Genomic DNA, 21,813 nt, shown 5'->3' on the forward strand with positions numbered 1-21,813 from the left:
TTATAAATAATCTACCTTAAAAATTATGAATGTGTTGTATTTGCCCTGACAGGTCCATGACATGTGTATGCTATTCTTATGAACTGAGGGGGTGGGTGCAATAAACATGTTGCCATGGATTTCTTTGTGGTTGTAGGACCTTTGTGCTACATATCAGAGACAGTGTGGCAAATGTTGTAATGTTACTGGGCTACAGGGATGTAACCCAAGATCATCAAAGGGAAAGCCCCAAATAGTCCCCGGAAAAGGTTAGTAAATCCCCCTTGTTGGCCGCCCAGAGTTGTCTACAGATGTATTGCCAGGATGGATCTATTGAGAGGGACTCTCGGAATTTAAGAGAAAATCAGGGTTTCATACTCAATATCTACAGCAGCATAATATATCTGTGTTTGTTGATAATAGGCTACACAGGTTGCTTGGCATCACAGAGTGGACAAGGGAATGTGACGCCCTCTTGCTGTGTACACAGATTCTGCAGAGCAAGTCCTCTCTTTCTCTGCTGTGATTGCTGCTTTTTCAAAGCCATTGTCAGTGACTGCGAGGACTCAGCCAATCTCGTTCCTGTGACGCTAAGCAAGGTTGGATTTAGAAGCTCTGCGCTGCTGCCTTCATCATGACATATAACACACCCACCCCAGCTCTCGCACTCTACACAACTATTTCCTCAAGTCTACGCCTAGGTGTAACTTGTGGACTGAACAAAAAATCTTGCACTTGTCAGAAATAGCATTCTTTCGTCGTAGTTGTTGTGATCGCCGTGCTGACGTGAGTATCTAGAAATGTACACTTTGCCCGACGGAAGCAGATTGGTGCATCACTTTCTCTTCGCCTTCTGCGCACGTTGATTGGTTTTATATCGTGCTTCAAATGACTGCACTGCTTTGACCAAGTCTGGGCTGCTGGAGGTTCCTGGAGAAACCCGTACGTTTCTATGTGAACAACTGGCAGGAATTGAAACAACACCTCTTACGACACCTCTGTTCTGCCATGGAGCACAAGTTGCAGGCTACAAATGTCTTCCTAGTGCTCAGATGATGTGGACCGGAGGTTTGTGCGCTGCAGATCCGAGGATGGACAGCTCCGTTGAGGATCTGGCGAACACACATCATTGTGGATAAATCCACGTTGTCCTTCTGAAAGCGCATACAGAAACAACGTCGCCACTTCTGAGGCATGAACGCCGCGAAAGTGTCACCGCGTTGAGTTTATGGTTCGTTTCGGAGCGAGGAGATATTTTTGAATGCTGCATGCACAGGTTCGCCACTGGCCCGTGCCTGGTCAACCTATAGGCTACACCTGGCGACATGATCAGAATTTGGTCGTTTTGAACTGCCAAGAGAAGTGGATCGGCGTTGGACATTGACAACTGTATTTTGAAAAGCAAGCTGTGCTCTTATATCTTACAAAGCTGGCAAATGAACATGGTAACGTTAATTTATACCTTTTGAAATTAGCGGTCAGCGTAGTGTACACCTTTTGCGATGTAGTGTGTCTCTTCGTTTTTGCTCTTATTATTCTCATCGAACAGGACACTATGAAGATGATACTCTTTCGTAAATTTCGAGTTTTAATCCTCATGGTGTTCCTTATAGCATGCTCGATGCATATTATGATAGACTTGTTACCAAAACTGGAGCGACGGAGCAACAGCGCCTGTTCTTGCCCTCACCGACAGAGCGAGGAGCCTCAGAACTGGGGCAAACATCGACCCAGGACGGGACCAGATTCGGGCTGGCCTAACAAGCACACTTTGCGAATTCTTCAAGACTTTAGCAACGAGCCTAGCTCTAATCTGTCCTCACATTCACTGGAAAAAATAACAGCCACTGGAGATAAAACAGAAGCTCTTCAAAGACTCGAACATTTCGCACAAAACAGCGAGGGCAAGAAGCAATTTATCGGGGACGCAAACTCAAGCAAGAATGTACCTGTCAAAGGTTCTCGTCTTGCTGCGTTGTATGAACACCCCCTTTACAAAAGACATTTGCCGTCACTGACAGACGAGGACACGTTATTCAACGTCAACACGGACATACGATTTGACCCGAAAGCTGCAGAGAACCAAGAATGGTATCCGTACTAAAATTCAGAATTGTTTTATTGTTATTTGTAATAAGAAGCCTCACCATAACCATGCAGTAATTCCAGACGCATATATTTAGATTTCAAAACACACTAAATGAATTTGCCACTATAACACAGTATTTACATAGGAATTCTAATGTTCTTTCTTAAATTGGGCCTTCTGATAAGCAGCTAAACTTTTTTAACCGGACGACCTTGTCCTTCACATATTTGAACACAGACATTGTTTCCTTATAATGACACAGTATCCAAATTGGATTTGTGAAATCACCTCACATCAGCCCCTGGCAGTTCACTGCACACTTTGTTTCTGTTGCCTGTCTTCTATTGTTGCACCCTTCACCCCTCTGAATGTTGCACTGCTGCCACATATCTGAATCCAGTCACTCTAAGCACAACATGGCTGCAGTCTGCAACTTCATGCCTAACCACTGCACCCTTTTAGTCCCTGTCTGTGATTGTGATGTGCTTTCTTCCAAAGGCATACTCAAGGCAAGGATGGAGAGTACACTCAAAATGGAGAGCTGTCAGCCGATGCTTATCCAAACTGGCTGCGCTTCCACATAGGAATAAACCGATACGAGCTCTATTCTCGCTACAACCCGGTCATCGAGGCCATGCTCAAGGATCTTGTGACTCAAAGAATCACCAGTGTTGGTAAGCAAAACAGATTGTGAACTGAGTGGAACTACTCTGTATGTGTTAATAACAGTGAAGCTGGATAAAGAACCTTAGACAGAACAACGACATTAAAGAATAACTGTGTTATCCAAATAAAGCTTGGATTGAAATGGATCTGGTAAGATACTAATGTCTGTGCGAATCAAATTTGTTTTTGTCCTGGCTTATCAAAGTACTTCCCGTCCCCCCAAACAAAGACAAATGAGAGTACTGGAAAATGCATCACTCTTAGCAAAAACAATTTAGACATCTGACACATCCTGTGAAGAATTCTACCTTATCATTTCCACCATGTTCTGCCAAATGGCCTTTTAACTACTGCCTTATCAGGCCTTTCCCTAAGCATTTTGTCCAATACCCCCAACGTCCTTCTCTAACTTGTCAGTTTGTGTTTATAATCAGGCAGTTAATGGGCACCCATTCTCCCCTCATCATACAAAAGTGGCAATTTATTGGCTCTTAGTTAGGTGCTAGCGTGAGGGGTCAAGAGGTCATTCATCTGCTGTACTCTGGATGTTTTCCTGATTGCAGTAGCTTACGTTTCCTTGTCCTGTTCCGACAGCCATGAAATCTGGAGGCACACAGCTGAAGCTCATCATGACATTCCAGAACTACGGCCAGGCCCTGTTCAAACCCATGAAGTAAGTGGCCTTCTCCCAATCTAAACCTCCTGTCACATGCTGTGCAGTCTGTCACCTTTGTAGTGGATATTATGGGCCTGTTGCCTCAGCCTTGACCCTAGTGTTAAGCTCCCAGTTTTGCAATCATTGCTATCAGTTTTTAGCTGCTGTTGTTGTCATGATGTCGAGTCACAGTTTTAGTACACAAAAACTGCTATTTAATGGCAGGATTCACAAATATACATCATCCCGATAATTATGCAGACTTGCAATTACAGCCCCTCGGTCATAATCACTATAATTTAGTGCACAGTTAATCATTCTTGCCCTTGTTTTTCTGATTGAATTGTGTCAGTTCGCTGCACAGTGATTTCAATCTGTGGGCAGGAGGAAAGGGATGTTGGGGTGGGTGGACGAGAGTGTGTGTGTGTGTGTGTGTTTGTGGGGTGTGTGTGTGTGTGTGTGTGTGTGTGTGTGTGTGTGTGTATGTGTGTGTGTATGTGTGTGTGTTTGTGGGGGGTGTGTGTGTGTAGGGGGGTGGATGGGTGGGGAGTCCTCTGCCAGCTCTTCTCTGTTAATTGAAGTGATGCGCCAATGCCACGAGCCTCAAATCATAGTGACAGCCTGACAGGCAGGGTGCACACCCACCCCTGCTGATGTGGTTGCTGCGGAGCGATAGGCTATTTACATTGTCTGCCAGGGACATCCTGTATTTAGTCATTCTTGGCTTGTTTTGGGTCGTTGGGACTTTGCTTTGTTTACCGACGTGTGGTCATGTCAGCGGATTCATTTGTCACGGTCGCGGTTTGTCCCTAATTGATAAATACAGACTTGGTAGAGGAGATGAGTGGGGTGGGCGTTTGGCAAAGTGGAGCGGGGTAGCCTCCCCTTTATCGGGTGGAAGTAGCCCAGCTCCGGGTAATTTACTGCTTTCATGAATACTTGGGTTTGCCATGTTTCTGAGAAGGCATTTCTAGCGTGGCTGTCAAACCCATGACCACCGTGCTTTCATTTTCAGAGAGCGTTTTTTTTTCTTTTCTTGCTCCAATGATTTTTTCCCCCCTTTTCTTTGCCTTCTCCCTTGGCTCTGCCATAGATCTATAGCGTTGAAGTGGAGGAGTCATACATTTGTAATTTGCTTCTCCCTGTCCGGGCTGTCTGTGTGGCCATGGTGGCGCTTCAAAAGGGCCTCCTGTCCTGACTGATCAAAGCCTCTGCTCTGCTCTTCTCTGCTCCACTGAGCATGCTGCTATAGTGGGTGAGGGACCTGAAGCTGCGTGGCTATGCTCTAAGCTGGCCTGCCGTGGCCCCAGCCCCTGTCTCTCTCTCATTGTCTTTGCTGTGTGTGTGTGTGTGTGTGTGTTGGGGGGGGGGGGCAGCATGCCTGCGGAGTTGTGGCTTAGGTGTGTCATTTCGAAGCGTGCTGTGCCTGAGAAGAATCCCTCTGAGGCTTGGAACGGTTTTCGCAATCGGGGAAGGGCCTGGTTTCACTAAAGTTCTAGGTGTGTGCCAAAAAATGTGTTTGGCATGAATCGGTAATGGGTGCGATGTGAGGGTGGGGGGTGGATAGTAGGAGGGGGAGGTTTCTGAGATTGATCAAGCCTTCAGAGCATTTTGATTTTGGTTTGTTTGTGTGAAATTAAGATGTTGGTGGCGCGGTGTGTGGCATGGGAGGGTTTGGCGAGTTTAATCTGTTGAGGGATCAGAGAAGGCAAACAGAGAGAGAGAGATGTTTTTATTGGCTTTCAATTAAGCGCCTCAGAGTCTCCCATCAGACGCTTTGCTGAGGCCTCGGTGATATGAGCCACTCTTTGGAACTGACACTGTATACCATCATAGGCTGGGATGGCTCCAGCCGTCAGACCCTATTGATCCAACGGGTGTCGTTTTTCCTCAGGAGTCCTTATCTGGCGCAATAGACGCTCTGTACTCCCTGCTCAGTCATTATTGTCCGTCTAATTGGAAAAATACAAAAACTCTTCCATCGGTATAAGCAAGATACGAGATGCGCTGTCGCAACATGGGGCGGTTTTGATGAATCATGGCCCTCAGTCTGATGGCTTAATTTCCTTCATGTTGCTCATCTTGTGTGGATGCTTGTAGGGACACACGCACAGAGTGGAAACACGTGGTGTTGGCCCTGGCTCGCGTTTTTGCTTTTTCCTGTTGCTTTTTTTCTCAGTTATTATGGGAAGCAGTGGCGACTCCTAGTGGAAGCCAGGGGAAGCCAGGCTTCCATGGAGTTAAATGACTCGACTAGAAAATCTCGACAATGTGAAATAAACGTACATGAAACATTTCACGTCATAATATTTCAATTTTGATTATGTCCGTTTTTTTATTTTTACCATGACTGTGGTGACAGGAAAACTTTTCAATGTCATATCATTCTAAGTCTCTTGCTTTATAGTAGGCTTGTACGTACGTTACGTGCCGCCAAGGGGTAGCCAAACCAGGTGCACGCCCACTTGGGCCCCTCTCACATTTTTTTTTTAAAAGTAGGCAATCAGCATTGAGTGTTGTACTGCTCTGACTGGACTGTGAAAGAGAAAAAAAAAACATGTGCGTGTAAAGTATAAATAATGAATGAAGAGTAATGGCATATACGTCATAAGGGTCACTGCTCCTACATGTAGTCTGTCTGGAGATTCAGCTCTTGGCTTGGCAGGGACATGAGAGTGCTTTTAAAATAGGAGAGATATCTTCCTGGCTGATTTGGTGCTTTGGGGCAAATGAAAATAGCCATGTGGATAGGCACTCAATATTGTAAAGATGGGTTGCATCAAATGCTTCAGTAATCAAGGTGCTATTTAAAGGTATCAAGCGTTTCATTTGCAAACAGGCCTGTCTGTGGGACTGACCTGTGAGGCGTAAAATGCTCCGAAATGGATCTGTTCTTGTCACAGAATGGAGGACAAAGGGACAATGACAGAGTTGTTCTCTCATGCTTTCATTGTTGGCTGCTTTTTTTCCCTCTCTTTTTCCACCCAATCTGAATGCTGAGGAAGATGTCACCCACATTTCTTTGACAGCCTCCACCACGCGCCAGCCACACGCGCACACACACACACACACCCATCCTGCTCTAGACACCCAATTTTTCTCTGTTATGGGAAATTGCTCACAAAATGGTCCCGTGAAAGTGTCCGCCACCGCTGCGCAATGTCGACTTCCTCAAATAGACCGGCACCGCACACGCGCTTGTGAGCGGCTAATTTGGCTGAACAAAGCAAATGAGTGATAGCTGATTTCCTGTCTCTTCATGCTTATGATGACATTAGCAGTGGCGTCGCTCGCCACGAATGACTAATGATATTTCCCAACGTCCCACGGGAGTGGTAGCTTTTAGACTGGGAGTGTTCCGATTGATTGGCGCGCGACTGCTGCTTTATTGCCTGTGGTTTTCTTGCGTCACACACAGGTTGGTTAACTATCCCTCATGTGCGGACCAGTCACCCAGAAAGGGGCTTTTGCCAGATCCAGCTGTGTTCTGGACCTGTGTAAAAAAAAAAATGAAAAGAAAAGTGCTCCACTTCAAACGAGGCCAGGCATACATGTAAGAGACACTCAAGCTGTGCGAGCCCTTGGCAGTGTTTCTAACCTGAACCGTCCAAGGCTGTGTACTGCCGAGGGGTGGGCTGGTGTAGAAATATGACCGACACCCTCCCCCCTTACTACCCCCTCCTTCATAACAGGAGGGAAGACTTGACAGGCCCAGAATCCTCACACATTTCCATGCCGAACCCCATTACTGCACGGCCCAAGGCTAGGCTGCACTGTTGCACTGTGTGAGCGTTATCTTATCAGCTAGGAACAAAGTGCTAGGAGGTTTTCCTCTGTGATGTTATCTGCAGCGAGTGTTGCTTTTATTTAGCAAATCTCTTTGTGTATTCGGCTTGGGGAACGCAGATCTGTCAAGGTGCCATTTATAAAACACCGTTATTATTAAATCAAATATTTTTCTGGCTTGTACTTTTTTTTTATGTGTTTGTGTGTTTTTATTGCAGTCATTTATCAGAAAGGAATGAAGCGGGGAGAAAGATGAGGGATGACAGTTAGTTATTTTGAGATGCATTCTGAAGACTTGTTTAGGCAAAAAAGGGAAGAAAGCTAGGAAACTCATTTTGGGATGCTTGTGAAACAGCCCGCATTACAATCAAAAGGAATTTTAAGGACCAGAATCCCGTTGAGAAGCCAACTTCAGGCCCATCGCATAGTTATTCCCTTTTCATTGCCATGTGTCAATGTTGATCAGTCGCTCACTTTCGGAGTGGTACACAAGTGGCAATTTTCGTGTGTCTCACTTTCCAAAAGTCATGTCATTTTCTTGTTGTTGACAGAAAAAAGACAATATTGTCCATGACATGCCGCAATAAGCCAAAAAAAAAAAAAAAACAGAGAGAAGAACAAACCCTCAAGCCTCTGAGAAAAGCCTTCCGAGTGACCTCATACTGTCTCTGCCTGAAATCACTGAAAATTTAATAATCCCATTATTTGTTGAAAACACAATGTCATGTAATATTAAAATCTAAAGAGATACTGTCATGGGACGTGGCCAGCGGGAGATGTATCTCCATATCAGAGTCTGTTTAGCACTCATCCTGACACAAACTCTGACAGCCTTGCAGGCACATTGTTTGCGCTCTGCTTCAGTGCGGTTTTTATCATTAAGATGCTCAGAAATCAGGCCATGCTTAACACCGCCGCCAATTAGCAAAATGCTAATACAGCCCTTCCCCTTCTTGCTCCCTCCTCCATGTCTTCTGTGTGTACGTGGCTAATTACATCTGCCACAACTCACGTACGCCTACAACGCCCCCCCCCCCCCCCCCCCCAACTCGTCTTGGTTCCTGGAGTCCAACAACAGTGTAAGTCTGTCAGACGTTAGCTGGTGTGGAACCAGAAGTGGCAAACACATCTGCAGCAAGAGACTTTCCCTGGCTCTCCTCTCCCTCCCCCTGGGGCGAGGCTCTGCTGTCCTGGACCTCGGGCTGCATTTACGTTGCATTCCATGTCCAAGCGTCCATTAATTATACCTCTAAACACAAGTTTTCTTTTTTGGCAACCTCCACCCAACCTGATGCTTCTGAAGCGCAAATCCCCGGTAGAGGCTGAAACGTAGAGCCCACCAGCAGATAGCTATCTGTTTTATAACCTGTGGTTACTGTCAGAAAGGGGCTGTAGGGCGTGATTAGCAGATGATGACATGCAGGGTAAAACACCATCTTCACAGTTGTTAAAATTCTTGATTGTCAGTCTTGGTTATGAGAGAGAGCAAGGGGTGAGGTTTTGGCTCCCTTCACAGTAGGATGAGCTCTGTAATTGCCCCTCTACGTACCAGACCCCCGTCTCGAGACGTCTCGTCGAACATGGGGAATAATTGGAGAACAACAGCAGTGAAGGGAGGGAAGCAAACAGAGTGGCTCCATAACTCTGTCAAGCGTCGTCGGTACTGAGGAGACCCGTGGAGCCCAAAGCGAGGCTTTGAAGACATCTGTTCAGCAGCTTAGCCCCTAAACACAAGCAACCGCCCCCATCCGCCACCACCACCACCACCCCTCCTCTCCAGATCTTCACCATGGCTTTTCAACAGTTGACTCTTGAAGTGATCTGACGAGGGAGCACGTGGAGTTGCCTTGCCTTAATGGCTTCTACCTTTCTTTCTTTTAGAGCCTACTTGTTCTCATGTTCGCTTTGTCGGCCTTGTCAAAACAAACGATGGAAATGGCCTTGGCTTGTACAAGTGTCTCGGTCTCAGGTCTCAACAGGAACACTGGATGTCTTAACTCCCCTCACTGCGTCTCTCCTCTTTGTCCTCTCCCAGTGACCCCCCACTGCTTTTGTTTACCGATTAATACAACACACCATCAATGCGGCTTTTGTTGTATAGTTGACGTAAGCCAGAATTATTCTGCACACTCATTTGTTTGTGTGTGTGTGGGTGTGTTTGTGTGAGAGAGAGAGGGAGAGGGAAAGCGATGGTGAGAGAGAGAGAGAGAGAGAGGGAGAGAGAAAGAGGGAGCAGAAAAAGAAACAGCGAGAGGCCTTGTGCTTTTCCTCGTTTCTTATCTGCTGGCTGATTATTAATGTAAATTATTTGTGGCGAAATGAAAGGATAACAAGAAGAAAATAACATATGGCCCTTTCAATGACTTAGAGGCGGATTAGCGTTTGGTCGAGCCCAGTCAAAATTACTATTCCGACTGCTACTGCACATGGTTTTCCCTCAACTATTTTAATGGACTTACCCCCCACCCTTCCGAACGAGATATAACATAAGCAGTTTATCCGCTGCGTGGCACAAAGTTTGTGGAAAACGGCTTGGAGAACATTTGAATCTGTTCCCTTACTGCTGTTTGTCATAGGCCATCCAATTTCCACATGTGAGAAAAACACAGCATCTTGTTTGTTTTACAAGGTCTGCAAACATGAGCTTTGGAAGAAAATCTCTGATCCACAACAGCTCGGAGACATCCCATTCTCTGGATCATTGACTGACAGTAGCTCTGGCGCTTTCAAAGCGTTTGCTCAACAGAAAGAAAAACACACACACACACACACACACACACACACACACACACACACTGAAAAACACAGACAGCATAAAAGGGCCCATGTCTATTTTGAGGCCTTTTGTTGGCACCGCCACCTAGTTAGGCAAGGCCACGCCACTGGGGCCCATGTGGAAATATACCCTGTCTGTGTCTGCTCCTATAATGCTGAATGAAACCTAAAGGTCACCTTAGGTCAAGGCCATTTCACAAGCTAACTGTAATGGTTCCATCTCAGCCTCCATGTGGGAGGCAGGAATTAGAAGAGAGAGGGAGAGAGAACGAGGAGTGGCAGAAAGTTGATGCGAGTGTTGTGTGAGTGAGTCATCGCGTCAGCTATCCGTAGCTTCTTGTGAATGGGGTTTATTTTCGTTGGACTGGGAGGGGCCGGGGGTACAGTTTGGAGGGGGAAATGGGTCAGAGGACCACTGCCATTCACTCGGGCACTCGAGAGGGCAGCCCAGACTCAAATGACCTCTTCATTTCCCAGAGGCCCCTCATACGAGAGGAAGGAAGAGCTAATATATTAGTGTGACTAATGGGAACGAGCGTCAGCGTCTGACACATATAGCAGCACAGACATGACATGATGTTCATTGATCTGCTCTTTAGCCAGGGAATTTAGCTAAAGGCTTGCTCTCTCTCTCTGTCTCTCTCTTTCTCTCTCCCCTCTCTCTCTCTCTGTCTTTCTCTCTCTCTCTCTCTCTCTCTCTCTCTCTTTCTCTTTCTCTCTCTCTCACTCTCTCAGAGGATCAGTCTCTGGTGCTCTCCAAAGCTGTTTTACACTCATATGTTTTGTGAAAGCTGCTTTGTGTCCATGTGCCCTGTACATGGGGCTGCCGTTTTTATGTTTATTGAATATGTGCTTTAAATACATGCTCTGGACTCGCTAGGCAGAAGTAACATAGTGTGCTGAGGTCAACTTCGTTCCTAGATTAGATTCGCCCAGTGCTCTCGTGGCTAGGGGGCTGGATATATATGTGTGCAAATGTTTGCTCAGTGTATGTTAAAAGTCAACACAAATGTGCTGTAGTTGTGTCAGAGTTTGGCCATTAGCCCAGAACCAGTGAATGCCACCACACAATCGTCGTTTTATGGGAATTTCATGGTCTGTCATAAAAATATTATTACTGTAGTCGGTGATGGGGAGATTGCGAAACGGTGATGCAATCACAGAGTCCTGTCTCTTTTTTAGCTGTTTCCTTCATGGAGTTTCCACCGGAATTAAACAAATATGAGTCACTGCTCAGCCAGTCAGGATTTTTAATCAACTCCAATCATTCTGTATCCTTGCACCCCCATCGCTGTCTTCTTTCTCTGTCATTTATTTTCTTCCTTCTCTTTTCATTCCTCTCATCAATGCATTTTCCAGCCTGACCCCCTGTTCCTTCATCTTGTACAAACTCAAAAGCTTAAATCTTCCTATGATTCCTCCTCATTTTTTTTTCTTTTTTCTTTTGTTGTAGAGTATTACAAAAAAGAACTGGAAATTATGACATTTGTTTTTTCTTTTGGTTCGTCAATGTGTTTTTCCTTCTCGGTCTCTCAGACTTGTTTTCCCCCCATAAAGCATTTCAGACTGTTCCTATAAATGTTTAACAAGGTTGATTCCAGCGCTGCTGTCCAAAATGTGTTCCCCCTGCGCTTCCTGGTCATCTGAGGTCAGTCCACCATGCCCGGGTCACAACTGCGTTTGGTGTCATCGTGGTCTTGATGTAAAAACGGCTCGGGGAAAACAACGAGGCGGTTCAGGAGTTTTAAGACCGTCCTCGAGAGATGCTTCGTAGGCTTTGGGTTAAATTTAGACAGTGGGGCATTGGGCCAGTGGATGTCCTTAAGATTATGAAACACTGCTGGCGTACTCTCCTCATGTTCATAAAACCTCGTTATATGCATTGAACATTTTGCTTTCATTTAAGATATAAATACACATTTCGAAGGATTAGTTGTCATGCTTGTCAGAATATCAACCCCTGTACGAAGGCGCTCACAAACTTCTTCAGCTCAACACGCGTTGTTGTTGTTTAAACGCACTAACTGGAGTCACCTTCTGCTGGGCTCTTTTTTTGTGACTTCGCTACAAGGTTGCTGTTCTGCTGGAGCGATTAACACCCATCATGGATTACATGTTAGTCATGTTAGCGGCTTCACGGCTGATTGCCTGCGGGCTGGTAAACAGCAATCTCAGCCACAGCAACAGTTTTGTGCGAGCGAAAGGCCAGTGGGTGAGCCAGACTGTAGGGGTGGATGAACCTCCCCCCATCTGCCCCTGAACCGTCAGCAGCACCCCACCGCCAGGCACCGGAGAGGGAGTGGGCCCTGGCGTGCTCACCACTGTGATGGCACTCAGCGCGGGGCCAGACCGGCTCTCTCCGTTTGCTATTTCCAGAGTGCTAACTGTCTGTCTGTCGGCCTTATCAAGAGCTTCACCCTACCCACCCACCAATTTGGCGTGCTTTATGGGTCGGACTCTGACCACGGTTTCTGGAGGCTTCTCCCACTAAGCTTGTTGAGCATCTGCTGCGTTACTTAACTAGAGGATTGAAATGATGGGCCTGAACAGAGGAAGATGGATGTCAATATATCAATGTGTCATGTGTTACGGCCCTCCACTCTGGCTGTTCTGCCTTCCTCTCTTATGGAATTTGGCTTTTGTGTTGTTTGTTTGACACCCCTAGACACTGACTTGCACTACATTTTTGTTTTATCTTCCACTATGCTGACGTTCTTGACATTATTTATTCTTTAATAAATGTACTTATTATTTACAATGTGCATGTGGCCTCCTCCTTCGAGCCAAGTATGCGTAACACATGAAAAACAACTTCTGATCGTTTTTCTGAATGGTAAGACTAGATACCCTGCTCTGCATTTTGTCGGTGGATATTACTAGCCAACAGAATGCAGTGGGGATAACTTCTGAGACTTCTTAAAGTGCATAGTCATGCGCTGAATAACCAAAATCAAAAGGATAAATACAGTTGCTTCTACATAAACCCTGAGGATTTGGGGCGTCTAGGACTTAAGAAATACTGCTTTTGCAATTAAGTGCGTGTTAAACGGGTAAACAACTTCAGACACAAGTCGGTTCTTGCCAACAGCCCGCCACCAACAGTTAAGGCAGATTCTGGCAGTATAATTACTCTAATTGTTCCTGCAATAAATTCTCTATCCAGACATGAAAGTATTCGGAGACCATATTTAATTACACACACGCTAGGGCTCAAAAAAGTGCTCACTGGCGGAGGCATGCTTTTTATGGAGTGTTGCTTAGAATGTGAATCTAACGAGAATCAGAAGAGACCTCTCCTCAGTGAGGGGCTCTCAGTTGGCTTTGTGTCAGACAGTGGGTTCAGGGCAATATGCAAGTGACTAAGAGACCAAAGGAGAGCTATTTTTAGCTATATTTGTGCTGTTGGTTAAATTTAGACGCCATTACATTATTGAAGCAGTTCTTGGTGGGATGTTTACTTGCTTGTTTATTTTGCGTAGGGTGAGGAGATAAAACAGAGCAGATTGTCAAGTGAAATTTTCAAACACGATTCTCGAGTCTCGACACCTTGTAAACTTGACCGCCATTTAAGAGGCCCGAGTCATCTTACCTTTCCTCACGGAACAGATAAGATTCACAAGGAGAGATTACAGGGCCTGCTTCACTGACATAAAATAGGGCATCTTTTGTCTGCTTGCCACACAGGGCGGTGGCTAGTGCAGGGGAGGCAATTACCAGACCCCATTATAGCTCATATGGAAGCCAGGAAAAGGGCGGGGGTGGGGGGGTTAGTGATTGTCTTACACTGAATGCCAGAGAGCCTCTGCGCTCTGTCAGACACTGAGTGGGCAGGGAACGAGATGGAGATTATTAAGGCAGAGGATCAGAAATTGGATCTGTAGACCCTCTTTCCCCTCGGCCCCTCCCCACCAGCGCTTACCTCCGGTCGGTACGAGGTGAGACAGAGGAGCCTCTGTCTGGGAGCCGCTCTCAGTTGTCGGGCTATTGTCTGAGTCATGACTCTCCTTTGCTCCGGGCCATCAAAGTTCAGGAGGAGGCCACTCGCCATTGGTGGGAAATCCATGGATAATAGAGAGGGTGGGTAGTATGTGTGTGTGTGGGGGGGGGGGGCACTCTCTAGGCTAAGCTTACAGGAACAGATCGAAAGACCCTCAAGAGAGAAGGAGGGAGGCAACAGTAGGAGAGGGTTAAACAGACATGTGAACAGCCAGGGGGGAAAACGGTGCCCTAACATGTCATTCAGTGTTTGCTGAGCTTGTGTCAACACAGAGTGCAGAAATGGCATGGATTCTCTATACCTTAGGGCGCAGCATACTGTAGGTGCACGTGGCAGCTTATCTGCAACAAAGGACCAGTAATGTAATGGATGTTTTGTTCTGCTCCATCTTTAGACCGCAAGCACACATTAGATACGTTGAAACACAAACCCTGGGTTGTGACACACACATGATTACAGAAGCAAACGGTTTACAGTGGTTGTGCCATTCGTGAGGTCAGAGGAATTGAACTGTGTTAGCTGGTTAACTGAGAAGAGTTTTAAAAGAGCTTTCTCTGAAACAAGCTAAATCCCTGTTTGTGAACCCTTCCCTGTCTACAAGTCAAACGGGATTCAACATTGGCAGTAAACAGATAGTCCAGAGTTCTAGAGGTCTTTGCGCAGATCCTCGTGCTGCACATACTGAGCTGCAGTCTTCCGTCCTCCAGGGCCTGTTTGGATGCCATATGTAAAGTGGATTCCCAATCTGGAGCGCACTTCAATGACCCCGCATCCCGACCAGAGAGGAAATGCCTCGTGCTCACCAGGGTCTGGTGAATGATTTCTGCATGGGCCTTGTGTTTAGATGTGTATTCCATACTTTTGTGAGCTGAGGTGAAAACATGGCCAGAATATATACACGTCTGCATATCGTTACCATTACTGGTTAGGGTTCCTGGTCTTCTTTAGCATAGGGACAATGATTTTATCATTTGATCCGTCTGATTTTATTTTATACGGGTTAACAATAATAAAAAGGAAATGTAACTACATTTTTGTCAGAGCAAACAATCTATTCTTGGTTTGGTGTCGAGGCTGTTTTACTGCATTCAGCCATGCAGAGATTGTAGATGTGGGTTAATGGTTGTCTGTGTTCCACTAAGCCATTATGAAGTAATTTGAAGAAAATAAAGACCAAATTGTGGAACATTTCGGTTAGTTAGCTGACTAATGGAGAAGACATCTGGCTTTCTTCCTAATGAAACCATTGTCATTTTCCAGGCCCACGGTTGTATGAGTTTTTTTTTTTTTTTAAGTGTCGCACCGAATCAGATGCAAACCCTATCACCTCTTTTCAGTGTGCCAAGCCAGTTCTTTGTTCTCTTCAATGCACAATGTAATTGCCCCGTAACTTGATAAAGTCTGAGGTCAATCTTTTAAATGAAAGCAGCAAGACTAAGAATCCACAATGAGGTCCAGAGTGAATACACAATGTCGACTGTTCATCATAAAATATGTAAAACTTCCAACGGAGAGCGCATTATCTTTTCATTTGCCTTTTGTTTGGAGACAAAAAAGCAACAGAGGCACGAGGCGCTTGAGAGAGTGAAAGGGCTTTGAGGGCGCTTTCTTCTTTGGCTTAGTGATTGGTGCGTGCCATCCTCTTTCCACTCCATCCCTCCTCCCTCCTCTTCATCACTTAGCGATTGGTGCGTGCCATCCTCCTTCCACTCCATCCATCCTCTTCATCACTCAAAGCGAGCCCGTCCAGGGCACAGGGGTCCACCGTCTTTTCTTTCTTTTTCTTTTTTTTTTTGTTCAGCGCCAGCGATCTGTCAAATGTGGCACTTAACTCCATCCTTTTCTTTCTCTCTCTTCTCTCTGTCCTCCCTCTCTGCACTCACCCATGGATCTGTGTGTGTGTGTGTGTGTGTGTGGGGGGGGGGGGTCTTTGCCTCAAGGGATGGAGGCATGTTTGACCGACCTGGACTCTCATCCTCGTAGAAGGATTCATTACCCCGTCGGCCCACACCCCCCTCTCGCCAGCCGCCAGCTTCAGATCTTGTCCATTAAAGCTGTGGCGGAGAGCCGCTTTGGAATATGAAGGGATGGACTGCCCCTGGCACTCTGACATTCTGACTGTGTCATCATTAACCCGCTGCGATCTAACAGCCTGCGCCCGGGGAACAGTGGCACTGCAGCGGTGCGGCACGCCGGGATGGGGCGGGCACTTAACGGCACTCGGAGGACACCGAGGACGACGCTGGAACGTCAACCGAATTATGCGCAAGTTATCCCATTATGTTCTGGGACAGAGAGAGGGAGAGAGGGAGGAGATCCAGTGAGTTTCCATGGATGTGTCTCCATGCCTCCTTCTGAAGGGAGAGGTGAGGCTTCCTCAACCCAACTCCTGGGCCCCATCCCCCCCCCATCTTGCGTGCTCAGCCTCTCCTGTGTTCATTGATCTGAGAATATCCTCAGCCTGGTACAGAATGCATAAGTCAAATTGAAGGGGTCGTTGGGGTAGGAGGGGTAGGATGGGTGGGGTGGGGGGGGGGGGCGCAGCAAAAGTGAATTAGTATGTTAGTGTGTGTGCCTTAGTCGAGACTGGCAGCCTCATCCATTTGTGCTCGCACATCTACGGGAAAGAGGCTGTGGAACACAACATTGCTTTCCCTAATGTGATTAAGGATGCAGAGAGCTAGGCTCAGAAGCCGGGCTTAAGCAAGATGGAGGGGGCGGAGGTGTGTGGGGGGGGGGGGTTGTACGTTTGTACTCGCCTGTAAACTTTATGGTGTGCCACAACACAACTAAACGATGTCTCGCATGCTTGTTAGAGGTTTGTGCAAATAAGAATAGATTATGGTCGCACATTTTCCTCCCCCTTAGGTACAGTAAAAGTGCTTTAGCTCCACGCCTGCTCTCTCTCTCTCACTCACACACACACACACACACACGCACTCACACACACCCGTGTCCATCAGAGTGAGATGGAATGTCAAACATTCCTAGTAATGCTCCCTCAGAGATCTGTTTGGCTCAAGCGGAGGGAAGGAGAGAGGGATATAAATTATGTAAAGGCCCGCGCTCACAATGATCTGTCATATCCTGTACTTCAGCATCGGCTCGCACATTACAGTAAGACTCTTGTGTTGTTTCCCCTGTCACAAGATAAAGCCTTTTGCTTTGCTGAAACCAACAGTCAACAACCCCCCCCAAAAAAAAAGGATTTCCCCCAGAGTTATTTTCCTGCTGGAACACAAAGGATGACACCGTGGCTCGGTACGAGCTTGAGCAGAAGTGTCCCCATATGTCTGCCTGCTAACAGATAACGGACCCGGCTGTGGCTGCTTGCAGCGGCGCTAACGCCTCGGCATGCGTGCGCTGCTGCCTTCACACAGAAAGATAAAAGGCCTGCTGCTGCTAAAGTGTTGCGAGCTAACGCTAGCGCGAGGAGGGGTGGTGTGGGGGGCCCTCCTATGCAGTTTTATCCCCTGCTGGTAGATAAATGCTGTTGTTGGGCACTTGGGGAAGCAGGAGCTGGGAGTGGGAGACTATTAAGGTTGCTGGTCGTGCGCAGAGTGCTGATTCAAAATGGAGGACTTGGCCCAGCTAATCAGCGCTAATTGCTGCACAGGATAAACAATTGGCTTGTTTTCCCTTTTTCTGGTCTGTAGGTCATTGGTTAGGCAAATGTTAATTTCTCAAGCTGTAAGGCCTGGTACAAACCTGTGTTTTAAAGACTTAACTACTTTCACAGCAGTGTGATATAGTATGTTTTGATTTTAAAGGGGCTATATATATATATTGTGTATATTAATATATATATATAAGCCTGACTAGCTGTCGGCTAGCGAGCGAAAGCCGATTGAGGGCAGTGTATTACTACGTATGTACATCCTACTCTCTCTTCACAGGAGTAAACAAAAAGTTTTGCCCAGGTGGGGTAGGCTAAAGGCTACATTGATATGATTGAAAGATATGTAGGCTACCATTAGTGTCCATCAACATCAAGTGATATTTATATGTTACATTAACTGGTCGAGGCCAACAAAACAGGGTCTTCATTTAAGTTCTCACACTTTCGAGCCTGCTTATAGTTTAACCATGAATGCTTGCTACTGAGGTACTTGTTGATACAACCCCTTACATTTGTGGAGCACAGGCCTCAGCACTCCTGGTGGATTGAACCACTAATCAGTGATTCAGCCTGGTGAACAAACAGTCAGGGCCCTTCTGATGGTTTTGAAGGAGCAGTTATACTGGTGAAGGATCTCCCTGTGGGTCTTGGGAGAATGATGACCAAGGGGACTGAAACATGTGCATTTAGTCCATGATTATTCTGGAACCAACGCTCAGTAGATCTGCAAGCTGATAAATTGATATCAGTTCTCAAGTCACATCAAAGTTACCAACTTCAAAGGAAAAGATGGCTTATGTATTTGTTTACTTACTGTACCTTAAAGGTAAATGTAAAGGACTGGTATTTAGCAAATGCTTTTATCCAAAGCGACGTCCCTCATTCTACAGCTATTTATGGCACAAATATTATATTGATGGTGTTGTATCTTCTCTTCGTGTGTGTTTAAGGCAAACAGTCAGAGGAGTTAAACACACACAGACAGACACCAACGAAGAGGTGACATTCATTCCTCACTCGATATAAAAAAGAACACTTTTGACCAGGAGTGCATTGTTTGACTAGTAAAGAGGGGGGGGAAATCAATGAGCTCTAGCCATCACCCCTGGAGGTCAATTCTCATTATGGATGATAATAGCTGTAGTTTTTCCTTTGTCCTGCAGTGCAATCACACTGATGAAGTGGTCAATTCCAATTACATGGAAGTGATGGGATCTCTGCTAGCGCATAAACAGCACACCGAACGTATGCAGTATGAACACTGACATCCATCATGTCCTGACAGCCCCCCTGAGTTGTCGCGCTGATTGAATTGTGAACTTGTAGGCAGAGGCAGGTGAAAACCAGGCAGTAATTAATCACTTTGTTGTGAGGGACTTTTGTCTCGGTCCTGTTTTAATCTGTCCTGTTTAAATGACAAGGACAGTGTCCTCATTGGTATGTGTCTGAACGTGCCCATACAATTGGCCTTGACTTCCAGCGTGAATGTGTAGGTTACATTGCTTTGTCAAGGCATAAGGGAGGATGGGCAGACTTGAGTGGAGACGGGAAGTACTCAATTAATTAGTCAATTATGTGTCATTGGAACTGTGTGAGTGTGTGTTTGTGTGAGTGTGTTTGTTCGTGTGTTTGTTCGCACGTGTGTGTCCGTGTGTTTGTGTGTGTGTGTGTGTTTCTTAATGGCCATAACAGCAAAGCTTGTTGATGTATTGAAGTGACAGCAGCCATTGCTCAGGTTGTATTTTTTGGTAATGCATTGCCAGGTGCGGCTCCTTGTTCCTCATTTAGTATTCTTCATCTGTATTCATTACAGGGAGAATCGGTTTATCATCTGCAGCCGGGGGATTGTGCTTTATCCCCTCTTCTCTCGCAGCAGTCGGCAGTCCCAACAACTCTTTAAAACATTTATCTCATCCGAACAATAAATACCTCAGCTCTTATCCATTGTGCTGTTTACCTTCGAGCCCAGGCAGGCCCCTTTTGAAGTTTCGCTCTCCCCCACGCCACCCCGCAAGCAACTGCACTCCATAATTTAAAAAAAAAATTTAAATAGAAAGAAAAGTGTCTCCAAATGCACACGGCTGCCTGCTGCCCGTGATTGTCACAGAGATAACTTTCCTCTCTCTTTCTCCAAATTGATATCCCATTTTTTTGTTTTCAAGGAGAGGGACTTTCATCACTGGCTCTCTCTTTATCACGACAGAGCTGTTTAGTGTCAGAGCCGAGAGCCTGCGAGCACAAACAACACCAAAAGGCTTCTCTGGCAGGAGATGGAACAGCAGGGCTGGACATGGAGACCCAAGTGAGAAGAGAGGGATAGGGAGGGAGAGAGAAGGAGAGAGGGAGAGAGAGAGAAGGAGAGAGAAGGAGAGGGAGAGAGAAGGAGAGAGGGAGAGAGAAGGAGAGAAGGAGAGAGGGAGAGGGAGAGGGAGAGAGGGAGGGAGGGAGAGGGAGCAGTAGAAGCCCAGCGCTTAGCCATCACCACCTGCCTCCTGTTTGTATATCAGAGCGATCCCACAGGAAATGGCCTATTTAGGTGGTCACAGTGCATTTCACATACGAAAAACAACCAATCAAATTACACCCCTGCCTTCTGTGCTCCTGAATCAATGTGTTGATTGGCTGGAATAGTGTATGGCTCGGTCCGAGCCAATTTGTTTCCCATTTACAGAGCCAGGACTGTGTGCAAACAGTTTTTCTTTTCTTTAAAGAGCACACACAGAACGGATAGCTAGAGGACCATGAGGAGAAATGAGCTGAATTGATAGAAAGTGTATTGGATAAGAATTACGGACTACACCTTTTAAAGTACACACAAAGGGCTCTTTCTGTGATGAATAATGATACAGACCTCTGCGGCGTATGACATTTTTTTTTACGTCTCTCCATATGAAAGACACCAGAGCGGCTCGTTCCCTTGGAGTGTCAGGGACAATATTAGCTGTCGTTTGAAATACTTAATTTCATTCTCAAGCTCATTTATTAAGAAAAAATCAAAGGCATTTTAATTAACTGGGAGGCTTAATCACTCTCCTTTTTCCTTTATGGCTTTAGTTCATGGGAAGTGGAATAAGGGGCAATGATGTGCATATTTCCCAGGATTTCCCTATTATGACGGGCTCCAGTAAAGGCACTCAGAAGATTACTTGTGTAGTGGGCCTGTGCTTCAAAGGGACCAGCCCACTTGAGTGGCATTGGAAACATTGCTCCGTTGCTGAACGCACACACATACACACACACAGACACGGACACACACAGGTGCGTGTGCTCACACACAAACACATGCGCGTTTGTCGCATACCCACACACACACAGACACACACACACACACACACACACACACGCGCATACAAACACACCATAAACTCATCAAACTTTGTGTCAGGGGGAGACCTATATATTTCCCCCACTCTGATGTGTTTGCTGGTGAGACACATGCCAAAGCCTGATATTGAGGAGTTTAATATCCGAGCTGCCAGGCCTTCATGTCTCCCTCGACATTAGCCTCTCTCAGTTAGCACTGGACTGTCTCCTGGTGAGAGATGGCCCAACCGATACTGTGAGTGTGTGTGTGTGTTCCTCTTTCTCTCTCTTTTTATATATATATATATATATATATATGTGTGTGTGTGTGTGTGTGTGTGTGTGTGTGTGTGTGTGTGTGTGTGACTGTGTGTGTGTTTGTCTTTATCTCTCCTGTGTGTGTGTGTGTGTGTCTCTTTGTCTCTCTTTTGTGTGTATATATATATAATATGTGTGTGCGTTTGTGTGTGTGTTTCTCTTTGTCTCTCTTTTGTGGGTGTATATATATATATGTGTGTGTGGGTGTGATGGGGGTGACGTGTGAATCTGCCCCCAGAGGGGAGGCTGGGCTGGCAGTGACACGTAGTGAACGAGGCAGGGGGAGAGCAAAGCGAGCGAGTGAGTGTGAACACAAGCGTGCCACGGAAACCTCGCAGCCGGGCCAGATCACCTACACCTGCCACTGGGGCCAGCAGGGTGCTGCACGACAGAGAGGAGACTGTGTGTGTGTGTGTGTGTGTGTGTGTGTGTGTGTGTGTGTGTGTGTGTGTGTGTGTGTGTGTGTGTGTGTGTGTGAATATCCCTCTATGTTTGTGGGAGTGGGTGTGTGTGTGTTTCTGTCTGAGTGCATGCTCCTGTTTTATTGTGTGTGTGTGTGTGTGTGTGTGTGTGTGTGTGTGTGTGTGTGTGTGAGTCTCCAGACAGAGATGCCCCATAGCCATGGC

General features: G+C 46.3%; 1 protein-coding gene across 1 annotated transcript in view; it reads left to right on the top strand.

Annotated features, from left to right (window-relative positions):
- The first annotated feature begins 566 nt into the window (after positions 1-566).
- Positions 567-21,813, top strand: part of fam20cb (FAM20C golgi associated secretory pathway kinase b) — a 38,996-nt gene continuing 17,749 nt past the window's right edge. The window contains exons 1-3 of the mRNA XM_012814458.3: positions 567-2,070; positions 2,567-2,742; positions 3,329-3,407. Of these exons, the coding sequence (XP_012669912.2) occupies positions 1,535-2,070; positions 2,567-2,742; positions 3,329-3,407 (791 nt within the window). The 5' untranslated portion in view covers positions 567-1,534. The remainder of the gene's footprint in view (positions 2,071-2,566; positions 2,743-3,328; positions 3,408-21,813) is intronic.

This window comes from Clupea harengus, chromosome 23 (assembly GCF_900700415.2).
Source record: "Clupea harengus chromosome 23, Ch_v2.0.2, whole genome shotgun sequence".
NCBI classification, from domain to species: Eukaryota; Metazoa; Chordata; class Actinopteri; order Clupeiformes; family Clupeidae; genus Clupea; species Clupea harengus.